Source organism: Syngnathoides biaculeatus, chromosome 13 (genome assembly GCF_019802595.1).
Source record: "Syngnathoides biaculeatus isolate LvHL_M chromosome 13, ASM1980259v1, whole genome shotgun sequence".
NCBI lineage: Eukaryota > Metazoa > Chordata > Actinopteri > Syngnathiformes > Syngnathidae > Syngnathoides > Syngnathoides biaculeatus.
The window spans coordinates 8,085,472-8,099,338 of record NC_084652.1 but is presented as its reverse complement, the minus strand read 5'-3'; the positions used below and the strand labels follow the sequence as shown (position 1 = coordinate 8,099,338).

The 13,867-nt window shown below is 45.0% G+C and overlaps 1 protein-coding gene across 1 annotated transcript; it reads left to right on the top strand.

Annotated features, from left to right (window-relative positions):
* The first annotated feature begins 1,032 nt into the window (after positions 1-1,032).
* On the top strand, positions 1,033-12,666 carry nfatc4 (nuclear factor of activated T cells 4). Its single transcript, XM_061838301.1, has 13 exons — positions 1,033-1,587; positions 6,979-7,148; positions 7,214-7,714; positions 8,334-8,476; positions 8,609-8,771; positions 9,224-9,324; positions 9,467-9,568; positions 9,634-9,821; positions 9,898-10,038; positions 10,180-10,235; positions 10,629-10,755; positions 10,832-11,545; positions 12,409-12,666. The coding sequence occupies exons 1-13, from the start codon at positions 1,449-1,451 to the stop codon at positions 12,477-12,479; spliced, it is 2,616 nt and encodes an 871-aa protein (XP_061694285.1). The 5' UTR covers positions 1,033-1,448; the 3' UTR covers positions 12,480-12,666.
* The last annotated feature ends 1,201 nt before the right edge of the window (positions 12,667-13,867 follow it).

The following is a 13,867-nucleotide window of genomic DNA, read 5'->3' as shown; positions in this document are numbered from 1 at the left end:
TTGTGAGGGCGGGTGTTTGTCTCTATGTGCCCGGCGATTGGCTGGCAACCAGTTCCGGGTGTACCCCGGCTCCTGCCCGTTGACAGCTGGGATAGGCTCCAGCACTCTCCGCAACCCTCGTGAGGATAAGCGGCATAGAAAATGGATGGATGGATGGTCAAACCGACTGTCAGTCAATCGAGTATTGGGCACGCTCGAATTAAGCGACAAGACGGATGATAGGATGAGGGGTAATTTTTTTGTTACACGGTCATGTGATGGACGCATTGAGCACCCGAGATCAAGGGGAACCCTTTTCCAGACTTGATTGACTGGTTTGGACGCAACTGCGGAGGATCCCGGAAGGAATCAATTCAAGGAGTGCATTAGAAGTAAGACCCCAGGGGAATTACTTGTAGTTCAGATATTTAACAAATCTATTTTATGACAACAGTCCAGGGATTTTTCTGCCACAGCTTGCGTACTAGAAAAATGGCTGCCCCCAAAATTGTGAGACATTTGAGTTTTTGGTCATTGGTTAATGGCCGCCATTGTTGCAAATAATAGTAGATTCTTAAACAGTCTTGGGCCTGACATTTATGCGGCTTTTAGGGCGTTGTCGGCAAGCCAGCGAGACCCCCCGGAGTAGCTCCGACGTGACTCCCAATGACTCCCGAGTGGCGAGGGGGCTGGGGCCGGAGAGCTGGTCTGAGCCGGAGAGAGGGGTGTTTATTTAAGTTTTTCGTCTCCTGACTCAGACAGACTGCAGCGGGTAATGAGAACCAGATCTCTGACGAAGAGCGAAGGAGGGGAGGGAGGCAGAGGGGCTCGTAAAAAAGTGGGAACAGGGGAGGAGAAGAAGAAGAAGGGGAAGACGAAGAAGAAGGAAGGACGAGGAAGGAGGGGGGACGGGAAGGGGGCGGCGAAGGGAGAACGACAGCCAAAAAAGGGGGGAGTGATGCATTCAGGGCCGTGGTGGTCACACGGCAAAGTTGATGGGAGGAGGAGGAGGAAGAGGATGTGAGCGGAGTGGGGGTGAAGGGGGCGGGGGGTGGAATGATTGACGGGCAGGGAGACCCTATGGGGACCGAGCGAATGAGCGGTAGAACCCACCCAGAGGCAATTAAGGGTAAAGGACGACAAAAATATTTCATCAACTTCTTTTCCCCCCTCCTCCTCCTCTTCCTTCTCCTCCTCTTTTTTTCCCGTGTAGCGTGAGGATGACAGAAAAGACTGACTGGGAAAGAGACAAAAAAAACTTTGGGAAACGCGAGACGTCAAGTTTGAAGACGAGCGGAAAAGTTCTGCCAAGAGTGAAGGTGGTCTGCGTCATGACGTGCACTTAAAGAGAAGAGAATCCCCCCCCCACCCCCCACCCCGACACACACCCCCATCCCTTTTCCTACTCCTCGGAAGAAAAAAAACTTTAATTTTTTTTTTTTTTTTGGGGGGGGGAGCACTCATCGCCGATGGGGGCCGCGCCGGGCTCCGGCTGGGAGGAAGGCGAGTTCGAGTTCAAGCTGGTGTTTGAGGAGGACGCGCAGCGACCGGAGGAGGACGGTTCCGGCTCCGGCTCCGCGGAGCCCTCTGACAGCAGCACCAGTGTGGGTCAGTCAGGTCTAACATGGATGGGAACATACGTGCATGCATGTGTGAGTGTGTGTGTGTGTGTGTGTGGTAGACTTCACATGTGTGTGTGTGTGTGTGTGTGTGTGTGCATGCAGACTCAATGTGGTTCTAATCAGGCATGCGTGTGAGTTAACAGCTGCCATGTGGGAAGGAACCTCCACCCCCCACCCCACCCCACCCCACCCTACACACACCAATACGGTGGTGCCTTGAGATACAAGTTGAATCCGTTTCGTGACGACACTCGTACCTCAAATGATCTTTCTCCATTAAAATGAATGGAAATGGCTTCAATCTGATCCAGCCTTCCAAAAAAGTAGCACTCTACGATCCGGCATTGCACTTTATAAAAGCAGAGAGTGATACCATAATCATAGAATGTAAAGAATTAAATGGTTTTGGTTTTTTTTGCCTCACTACAATGCCTCACTCTGCTGCTCCTTCTTTGGGTGCACACCATGGCAACGTGGGGGCTGGATAATACAGTAGGTTTCAGCAATATTCGTCTTTCTTTGCAGAGGATAAAGAATATACACTATCCCTGTTTATTGTTATATGCTCCATCAAATATCTGTAGATTAAAGCGTTATAACTGCGACACCGACCCTATTCATCAGCCTATCAAAGCCGTTTTGGATCGTTTGCATGCATTAAGCTAATCCAAAGCAAAGCTATGCTTTTTTTTTTTAAATACACAGCAACTAATTCAATTTATTTTATGTTGAGTTTGACAGCAATTTTCAACTGGGAGTACAAATAAAAAGCTTGAAGCCTCTTTTCTGAAGAATTTTTCACTCGCTGCCAAACTGTTGTTTGAGGTGATCATCAAATGGCATGTCTGCCCCCTGGCGGCCAGGAGGTGCACACCACGTTATACATCACACTGCCCACTGAAATATCATGAAACACTGTTCAATTATTTCGCTTCTATATAATTATGCTGCTCTGATAGGCTTTTACAAGTAATATAATATTTTTACAATTTTTTTGTTGCTGTTTTTTTTAAGTACTTGAACACCTTTCAATGGGGAAGAAAGATTTGAGAACAAATTAAATCAATAAACCAAGGCCCAACAAATGGGAGAAAATCCGGAGGCGCCACACTCAAATACACTTTGAGGGGTTTTAAGGCACAGCTTCCGGCTTTGTGATATGCATAAATATTAGAGCAAAAATATTAGGCCACCATTCACTTAGATATATGCTGAGCTCAGTTCAGTGAGGATCAAACCTGAGAAATAAACTACTCCTGAAATAAGTTGAACAGCTGCAGAAGTCGCATGACTCTGGCAAAAAATGAAAGGAAAAAAACTTGCTTCAACGTCACCCAAAAATCTGAATCATGTATGATTTCATATGAGAGCTCAGGTTAGTCGGCATCAAATGACTGAGGTGGAAAATAATGAAAATACCAGTATAGTCTCACTATTAGGACTTCAACTAGAAATAACTACACCTCTAAATTTGAAAAAAATATGCATGATTTCACGTGAGAGGTCATTTCAGCAAACACCCACCACTGTGATTGACGTTCAAGGCGCATCTGCGACTCTCCAGCGCATCACAGTTTTGTCACGAAAATTGGACGCTGAAAGGTCCCACGATGACAGCGGACTGACCCTTGAACGGAATATGAGTAGTTCCAATATTTTCTACGACGATAAATTGTTTTGAAATGCAAATGAATGGTTCAAGAAAAAGTTTGATTGTTCGCTCTATGATGGAGTGCAGTAATTAGTCATATGGGATATATTACTACGGTGAATTTAAAGTTATTCTTATATTTAACAATTTTTTATTAATTGTTTCATTTGTATTTTACCAGGTATCTAGTTTATTATTATGATTATTATTCAGTAATCATTGTGGTTTTTTTCACATTTATTTTTTCCACACTTGCCTTTAAATGTATTTTTCACGCATATGTTTTTTATTTTATCCTTTTACAAATCATTTCCCCTTATTTTTTAACACTTTATTTTTTCACATATTTTCTGCATTTTATTTTTCCTTTCTTTTTTTAGCCGCAATGTTCCAGCACTGCAGCAGCTTTAATGACTTGGAAATATTGTTGTTGCCAGGAAACATTTTTTCTTTTTTTCCCCCCCAACCTTGATTGAGTTGCTGTTGTGTGTCCGCTTTGGTCCCCTCCAAAACAAACCAAAAAAAAACTACAATGAAAAAACAAAACATAACAATCGGAAGTTACGGTGTGAATAATCAACATTAGCAGAAGATAATAAGCGATAGCGTTGTGTGAGCCAAACGTAGATTACATTTCGACATTTCGTGAGTGCCGTGAGTGTTTATTGTCTGGGCCAAAAAAAGGTGGTCCGTGTGTGTGTTTGTGTGTGTGTGTGCGTGGCAGCTATTGAATAAATGCTTTCCATATGACTTTGCGGAATTATGAAAAGGGCCTTATAATTTATAGTACAGTTATACACAACTGATATAATCAAGTTTGACACAAGCAGCCAGATTTTGAGCCTTTTTTTTTTTTTTGCTGGCGTACTTAAGTGAAAGCTCCTGTTCGCTTTTCTAGTTGCGGGGGAGGATTGAGCAACAATATTTATTATCCTTTCACTGTTTGTTCATTTTCTTATTTAACTTCTCGAAACAATTAGCTTAGCGTGAGGATTAGCTGCGGTCAACCGCTTGGCGAGAAACACATTAGCATGTGTGAATTGCCAACAAAATCAATAATATATCCAACACTAGAGTTTTACATCACATAGTGCCAGTGATTATAAGAAAAGCGAATTGGGTGCTGCATGTTTGCCTGAAGCGACCCCCACCCCAAAAAAAAAAATATATACAACTATAAAACATAGGCAACAACATATAAACATTTTCTTCATTTCCTTCAGCTAGCTATAGTAGATAAACAGTAATGATAGCACACTGGCAGAAAAAAATATGAAAATAGTTTTAGATCTGTGTTTGTTTAGAGAGATAGCACGACACCAGCCAGCTAATTGCAACATGAATTGATCATCATTATGGACAGAAATGATCTAGGTGCTAATCGGCCGGCATGCTGATTTCAACACATTGCTAGATATTTTGTTAATATTTCACATTGTGTTGAACATTCCAGCTAATTAGTGAACATTATGGACTGATAAGAATTTAAAAACTGAATAAAATGAAACAATTTATTTTGAGGAAGCTGGACACATAGAGACACAGCTAAACCCAATTTAATTTCCGTGGTTGAGCGACTGTTTTCATGAGCGCCCAATCGATCAGACACGAGTAAATTCATACAGTGAAGAAAATAAGTATTTGAAAACCCTGCTGCTATATTGTAAGTTCTACCACTTAGAAATCATGGAGGGGTCTGAAATTTTCATCATTAGGTGCAAGTCCACTGTGAGAGAGATCATCTAAAAAGGAAAATCCAGAAATCACAATGTCCAATTTTTTAATTATTTATTTGTGTAATACAGCTGCAAATAAGTATTTGAACACCTGAGAAAACCTATGTTAATATTTGGTACAGTCGCCTTTGTTTGAAATTACAGAGGTCAAACGTTTCCTGTAGTTGTTCACCAGGTTTGCACACACTGCAGGAGGGATTTTGGCCCACTCCTCCATGCAGATCTTCTTTAGATCAGACAGGTTTCTGGGCTGTCGCTGAGAAACATGGAGTTTCAGCTCCCTCCAAAGATTCTCTATTGGGTTTAGGTCTGGAGACAGGCTAGACCACGCCAGAACCTTGATATGCTACTTACGGAGCCACTCCTTGGTTTTCCTGGCTGTGTTCTTCGGGTCAATGTCATGTTGAAAGACCCAGCCACGACCCATCTTCAATGCTCTGACTGAGGGAAAAAGGTTGTTCCCCAAAATCTCACAATACATGGCCGCGGTCGTCCTCTCCTGAATACAGTGCAGTCATCCACTCCCATGTGCAGAAAAACACCCCCAAAGCATGATGATGCTACCACCCCCATGCTTCACAGTAGGGATGGTGTTCTTGGGATGGAACTCATCATTCATCTTCCTCCAAACACAGTGAGTGGAATTATGATCAAAAAGTTCAATTTTGGTCTCATCTGACTGAAAAACGTTCCTCCCATGACTCGTCTGTATCATCCAAATGGTCATTGGCAAACTTAAAATGGGCCTTGACGTGTGCTGGTTTAAGCAGGGGAACCTTCCGTGCCATGGATGATTTCGAACCATGACGTCTTAGTGTATCACCAACAGTCATCTTGGAAACGGTGATCCCAGCTCTTTTCAGGTCATTGACCAAGTCCTGTCGTGTAGTCCTGGGCTGATTCCTCACCTGTCTAAGGATCACTGAGACCCCACGAAGTGATATCTTTGCACGGGGCTCCACTCCAATTGAGATTGACAGTCATGTTTTGCTTCTTCCATTTTCTAATGATTGCTCCAACAGTGGATGTTTTTTTGGCAATTACTCTGTAGCCCATTTTTCTTTTTAGATGATCTCTCTCACAGTGTGAGAAAAAATTTCAGACCCCTCCATGATTTCTAAGTGGGAGAACTTGATAGCAAGGTGTTCAAATACTTATTTTCTTCACTGTATGTGGCTGTAAAAGAAAAAGCAAACCTTGTGGCCAAAATCTACACACGGTACATACCATAGTGGTACGTTCAAGTGGGCTTCTTTTTAAGTACTGTATCCACACTATTTATGGATAAATAATTATGATAAAGAACAATATACTGTGTCCACAGCATCAAACGCCGATACAGGTTCGCTGTCCATAGTAACCAACTCAATGTGCAGGGGTGAATCTGCAACTCACCCGTTTATGACGTGATCCGCACCCAGTCCATTCGGGTTTAACCACATCGCTGTGTGTGGCGGACCTTAGACAGAGTAACATTAGCTGTTAGCTGGTTAGCTTTCTAACTTCAGCCCGTTGTTAGTGTAGCACAGTAATAATAGCATCAAACTTTCGCGTAAATGTTTTTTCTGCATGGTCTATGGCTAATATGTGAACATTTTGCTTTAGAAAGCATACATTTGTGAACAAAATGCACGTTGGGATTGAAAAGGGCTCGGTAAAGATGCTAACTGTGCGTGAGCCGCTCGTATGGCAACAATTAGATTCCAGCAAACCAAGTCAAATTAATGCATGGCTAACGATGATGGAAATGGATACACTTGCCATGTAATGATGTTTACAACATTCAATAGATGTAATGAGGCTTTCTCATGCAGAATGTTCCCCAAGGCAGTCGTCACGGTGTAGGGTTTTTTTTGGGGGGTGGGGGGGTCGGGGGGGTTGACCTACAATATAACCCCCTTCCCCAAAAATAGAATAGAATCTATAACGACTATATTTGAATATTTATGCCACAAATCTAAAGTGTTTTCTAACGTTCCTCTTCAATCAGATCCAGACAGACACCGTCCCACCACTCATGTGGAGCACTCCCCAGTTAGCGCCCCCAGCCCGCCACCCTCGGCCAACCAGCGGGCCGGGATGCATTCCCCGCCTCCGCGGAGAGCGCTGGCTAGAGAATTCAGGGGCACCTATGAGAGCCTGCCGGCACGCTCCGTTCAGGTCAGAAAATTTCTCATAAAATTTCGATGGGTGAAAATGGAGGAGTCAAAGAAAGAACCTGACAGGTTTCAGAGTCCCGTGTGGTGGAGTGTCCTAGCATCCAGATCACCACCATCTCCCCTGAAGATGAGCCGGCATCCGCCCTCTCATGGGACGTGGAGGGCGGACGTAGGTGGGACAAAGAGCATCTCTACCTCCCCCTGCTGGACCCCTTCACCTACCGAGACAGGTACCCGGGGTCGCTTAGTCCCAGCCCTGCTTCCAGCCCCTCTTCCCGTGGCTGGTTGAGTCCGGGCTCCAGCTGCGACTCTCTGCTGGTGGAAGACGAGGAGCTCAGCGAGGCCACGCTCAATTTCGGGCTGTCGCCGTCCTCTCGGCCATCTTCTCCGGGAGGAAAGAAGCGGAGAAACTCGCCCCTTGCTTCCCCGTGCTCGTCCCGAAGGGGGAGCTACTCTGATGAACTGCAGGGCCTGGAGGGAGGAGACTCGGGCCCTCTGTTGCAGACTTCGTCTGGTAGCTGTGAGCTCAGCATCCCACAGAAAACGAGGAAGACATCAGTGGAGCAGGTACTGGTATCATATGAGTAAATGGTTGTAGATTTCCGAGGCCTAAACCCCAGCTCATACCTGATCCCAAACCCAACCAAAAACCCTTGCTTAACTCAGACTCTAAAAATTGACCCTAACTCAATCTCCAAACCCTAATTAACTCCAAATCAACCCTGTACCAACCCTTACCTGCCACGCGTGGAAAGCCGTGGAACTCATCGCTCGTGATTGGCACGTTTTAGTCACATGGTGCGATGACCTACTCAGCGTTCCTCCACATTCCAACCAAGCCGCCACCTTCTCGATCGATTTTGCAGCAGAAGTAAACGTATCACCTCTTCATTTAGGTCCATTTGTTCAAGCAGACACTCCTCCATGGTCGCCGTTGTTGTTTTGTTCCTTCTTACGTAAAGTAAAAACAGCTACTGGAAATGACCAAAATGTGCTGAGGAAACCACGCTGTGCCATCCTAGCCAATACCAATACCTTAGTGACATCTCATACTTGGAGAAGAACTGCATCATATTTTCAAAACTGCATGCGTCAGTTGTGCTGGAGTATAAAGGCAAAGTCCGTGCGAGTATGACGAAGCCTTAATCCATCCAAAAATACCCCCTCCTCCCCGATCCCCCACCAGTTGTCTCCAAGGGATCAGGAGCAGGCCCCAGAGACCACACAGACCAGGAGAGACCCCTCTTCAATGAGTATGGACTACCTTTCGGTACCCCCTGCTCTGGCTTGGGGGCGGACTCGAGGCAACGCCCACAGTCCTCTCTTCAGGTAAGGACTCATCTTTACCTCCTTTAGCCTGTGGGGTCTGTTTCACTTCGACCACAGTTTTATTGAAGCCAGAGGGCGTCTGATAAATCACTTTACAGATTGCCAGTTTAACCTTGTCATCCAAACGTGTAGGTCAAATGCCCTCCCGCCGCTCGACTGGCCCCTGCCCTCCCAGTTTGACCAGTACGAACTACGCATCGAGGTGCAGCCCCGTCCGCACCACCGAGCCCACTACGAGACCGAGGGGAGCCGAGGAGCCGTCAAGGCTGCTCCGACTGGACATCCTGTTGTCAAGGTGTCACCAATAGTGGTATCATGGGAGGTTGGGGGTGGGGGGGCGCAAAGTGGTAAAGACCACCGAATGACAGGGACTGTTGTAACATTCAAGTAGTTTTGTCAACTTCTGACTGTCGCCCTCTTTACTCATCAAACAAAACAATTCACAAAAAACATAATAATGAAATGATTGTGTTTCAATTTACGCCCAAATTGACTAACTCAAAGTGAAAATGTCACCTGTTTACTAAACACAAAGTTGATATTCTCACAGGAAGCCATGACATATGTGGTATGAATGGAAAGAGGTGGACATGCAGTTTTATTGTACCTCCTGCCCCCAAAGGAAGCACATATAATTGTTCTTCCTGTTGCTATAAGTCCCTGGATATTTTAGGCTCATAATATTTGAAATGTAAGATATGAGTTTTGGTGTAAGTTCTCACCACCCACCACCGTCTCTCTTTCCAGCTCCTCGGCTACAACGAGAGGAAATCGCTTTCCCTCCAGGTTTTTGTCGGAACCGCAGATGATCGGTCCATCAGGCCACACCCATTTTATCAGATACACAGGTACGTACTTAGAAGCTTTGGAAAGATGATGTTGATCTGATCTCACAAGTCTTCTCATGGGAGATGACCACAAACTAAATATAGAACCAAGTGACAGAAATGGACTTTGGTCGCCCTCTTAAAATGTTTTTTCTTTTTTCAGAGTGACTGGGAAAATGGTTGGGACCACCAGTCATGAGACCATCCAGGTGGGAACAAAAGTGCTGGATATTCCCCTCAACCCAGAGAACCACATGACTGCACTGTAAGTAGACCTAGGTTCTGTTTGAAAGATGACGGGGCAGATAATCATGTCAATAAACACAACAGAATCGACTGTGCTGGGATTCTCAAGCTGAGGAACTCGGACATTGAGCTGAGGAAGGGCGAAACTGACGTCGGTAGGAAGAACACGCGGGTGCGCTTGGTCTTCCGAACCCACCTCCCTCTGGCGCCCCCTGCTGCTCCCCCTGGTCGGGTACTGGCCCTGCAGGTGGTCTCGCTGCCTATAGAGTGCTGTAAGTGGTCGCTCCCGTGTGGCTTCTGAATGGCGGTTCGACACGTGGGCTTGATTTTATCTTTCGACGGTTGTAGCCCAGCGGTCGGCACAGGAGCTCCCCGTCATTGAGTCAGTCAGCCTCACTTCCTGTTCGGTTGAGGGCGGCGAGGAGCTCCTGCTGAGCGGCACCAACTTCATGGCAATCTCTAGAGTTGTTTTCATGGAGAGAAGCACAGGTGAGCAGAGGACCGTGTCCATTATTGTTTTTGGTTCCTCAACAAATGATGGAACATTGATGATCAAGTGTGGTCATCCGCCAGTTACTTTAGGCTAGTCGGTGATTGTTTTTGTTCCTGCCCTGTGTTCCGAATAATTAGACGGTAAACTTCAGTGGGAAGAGGAAGCTCAAGTGGACCGTGACAACAGCAATGAGGTAATTGTTGCGCACCAAGTTCTCTCTTTACCTATTAGTGTGGATGATCACAAGGTGTGGCTGGTGACTGAATGAACAAGGTCACTGATGGAAGCCAAGAAAATACGTTCACTCTGCAGGTTGTCTTGGTACTAGCTTAGAGACAGGTTGAGAAACTCAGTCATCCAGGAGGTGTTCTGGGTAGAGTGACTCGTCGAGAGGACCAAGATGAGTGAAGATGCCTCCGGGATGATGCAGGACATGCTAGGGGGACTAAAGTCTCTCAGCTGCCCTGTGAAGGCCTCAGAATACCACTTGAAGAGCTTGATGAAGTGGCTGGGGAGAAGAAGTCTCGGATGAGAGGAAGGATAGAGTTCTTCTTTTCATTCAGCATCAACATGTTTCTCCCACCAGTGTTTGCTGTGCACAAGGGTTCCGCCCTACTGTGACCTGTCCATCTCTCATCCAGTGTCGGTCAGTCTTTACATTTCCAATGGGAAGAGGAAAAGGAGCAGCACTCATTGCTTCAAATATGTCCCCAGTTAGTATTCACATCATACAATGTTGCTGTAGTAGAGGATAGGTGGCACAATAGGTTGTTATTGTTTTTCCTGCAGTTATGTTTAAGGAAGAAGACCCACTGCTCTCCCGGTCCCAGGCACCACCTCTAAAGTCCCAGCAGGAAGGGGCGGTGTGTTCTTCGGTGGGGGGTCAGTCCAGAATGAATGTGAGGTCCGACCCCATGACAGACGAGCAGACGGCGCTTGGATTCAACCTGTCCCCCTATCCGCCCACCTACTCTCCTCCATGCACCAGCCTGGATTACCAGGAGGAGTATGGCGCTGACACTGTGACAGCGGAGCCTGGCGGGACGGGCCCCGTCGTGTCCGAGCATCACCCCAGCTTTGAGAACCTGGAGCTGGGTTTCACTGAGCTCCTCCCCCCTCTGTACTTGCGCAGTCCCCAACCACCCTCCCCCTCTCCCTGGCTCGACTCACCCTACCTGTCCTCCTCACCCTCTCCCTCCCACTCCTCCTCTCTTAGCCCTTTCCCAGCCGGCAGCCCGATCTCCACCTCGCCTCTTCCTCCTGTTCCGACCCCGCCGTACGCCCAGTACTCTGCTTATCCTCAGGAGATGTGCCCCTCGCCCCCTACACATCTGAGCACCTATCAGGACATGTGTTCAGCGCCTTACTCCAACTATGAGCGATGGGACCCCCAAGGGGGTCTTCTGGGAATGGGCCACAGGGATGAGAGGGATGCCAAGATTCAGGAGTGCCCTCTGGAGTTCACCAGCTCCAACAACATGCACCCCATCACATTTGAGGAAGGTGAGTATGAGGCGTTCAAATGAAATGTACAAGAGTGAGACACTAACCTGCCCACGGTAGCGAAGTTTCTTGACAAATTCGAGTGACAGACAGTTGCCTCTTTCACGCGTTTTCTGCTAAACCGGTACATCAGAGTCTGTAACAGTCAAACACGCGTTGCTTCTCTGCAGAGGAACATTTGTGTTCGCGCAGCTAACAAATTTAGTTTTCAAAATGTAAATTTTTAGATTAGATTGCTTACATCGATTAGATAAGATTTTGATCGCAAAAAATACAACTTTATTACCTAAACCTAATCATGTCTTTCCCCTGTAATATTACTTTTGTCTGAAGAAATACAACTTTATTCTTGGAAGAATATATATTTTTTTTGTTTTACAGAACAATATTTTGTTTTTGCAAAGAAAAGACTAAACCTTTTCGTTACGAGACAAAAATAACACCTTGGTCCTCAAAATAATGCAAGTCGATTCCGATTTGCCCTTTTCCTGAAAAATAGCACTCTATACTTATCCAAATAAGAGAAATGACTTATCTGGTAAAAGAACCTATTATCATAAGACTGACTTTGTTCCCCTTGAAAATTGAGACTTTTTCACTTTTATACTGCTTTATATATTACATTTTCCTCATTAAAAATAAAAGTTTTACTCAGGAAAAATAAGTGTACCTAAGATTACCCATTTTCCTTGAAAAAATACTCATGTCCATCTCACTTGTTCATATCTTTTTCTTTAAAAAAAAAAAATTCTGATGATTATGAATTACTTTTAGGCTGGAATACTACCTTGTATTACTTTATACTGATTATAAGCGTATACAATATCAAATCTTGAGCACATTTTGTCATTCTTAATCCACAGTGTCAGAGTACATTGGGCAGGACTTGCAGTCCTTCCAGGACCCCCCGCAGACCAACAAGCAGTCACATTGATGATGTCATCATTCTGCATCATTCCTTTTCGTAATGCACTTCCTATATAACACAACCTCCTGCTCCACCTTTCCTGCTTTGTCGGCGGGAATTCATATTTCTTATGTGGTTATGGCCATAGGTACATATACGCATTTTTTTTTGTTTTATATATGGATATTTTATAACGGGAAAGTCATGTTTTTGTTCAAATAAATTATCTCCAAAATGAAAAACGAAGCCCTTGTGTTTTTATTTACAAAAAAAGTGGAATGACTACTGAGTGGAAAAGGAACATTCTTGGCTTGTTCCAACAGGTGTGTGTTTTCGACACGGTCTATTATGTAACATGTGAGCGTGCGCAATAGGAAAGTTGTCAAAATTGCTTCCCTTCAGGCAATAAAGATGAAATGTGTCATATTCATGAAATGCATGAATAGATCTCATCAAGATTTAAAAAAAAAAAAAGGTTTTTTTTTTTTTTTTTTTAAATCGGCCGATTTAGTTTCTATGGGCGTAATCGTAATTAAAGCTCCAAGAAGCGTTGAAGGACCTTCACACCCAGTTTTTGACCGCGAATCCTCAAAGTGAACAAACGAACGTTGACGGCCCCCCACCTGCGTAAGATTGGGGCTCATTTGGCTGAATTCCTGAGTGGGACTTTGTCAGAGACCCGGAGGTCTACCAATATGTCTGCTTCCAATCAAAACGGTTGGCTTCCTGTTCAATCCCAGACCTGGTCCCTGGAAACTTCTTTGTGCTTTCTTTCATGACTGACCTGCCCACCCAATCACAGGTCCAGCGGGGCAATTGGTATCGGAGTGGGGTGGGTGTTATCATTTCGGTAACATTCCCACTTAACTATTGTGTTACCGAAGTGAAAGACTCCAGCACGTTCCAACGCGTACAAATTCGGCTTACGTCATCTGTGTCATAAACCGAGGGCCCCATGAGGTGTTTTTTTTTACGTTCTGGTAATCAGAAGTTGATGTTACACTGCATGCAAGAACACTGCAGCCCTCCTTAGCATTGGGGATAGTGGTCTCATGGGGTCAGGGCATCACCCCAAAATAGTGATTTCTTTATCCTGGTAGCAGCCAAGTCAGTCATTTTTTAACACATCACCATTTTTATCATTAAATAAGGTGTTATGGACATGAAAATTTTACTAGATGTTGGGAACAACCCAATAAATCATAAAAAGTAGAGCAAATAAGTTCAGAAATTAAGTTGTATGTCACAATCAGAAACGACACAGGGTAAAAGTATTGAACACGCCAAACGGTATTTATTATATACTTTGTTTGCAATGACAGCTTCACGACGCCTCCTACATGGAGAAACTAGTCAGATGCATTGTTACCGTGTGATTTTGGCCCATTACTCCACACAAGCAGTCTTCAAATCGT

Excerpts from the sequence above, each read along its gene's own strand:
- nfatc4 (XM_061838301.1), top strand. The coding sequence starts at position 1,449 with ATGGGGGCCGCGCCGGGCTCCGGCTGGGAGGAAGGCGAGTTCGAGTTC. Across the intron at positions 1,588-6,978 it reads TGACAGCAGCACCAGTGTGG|ATCCAGACAGACACCGTCCC; the intron begins GTCAGTCAGGTC and ends CTCTTCAATCAG. Across the intron at positions 7,149-7,213 it reads TGCCGGCACGCTCCGTTCAG|GTTTCAGAGTCCCGTGTGGT; the intron begins GTCAGAAAATTT and ends AGAACCTGACAG.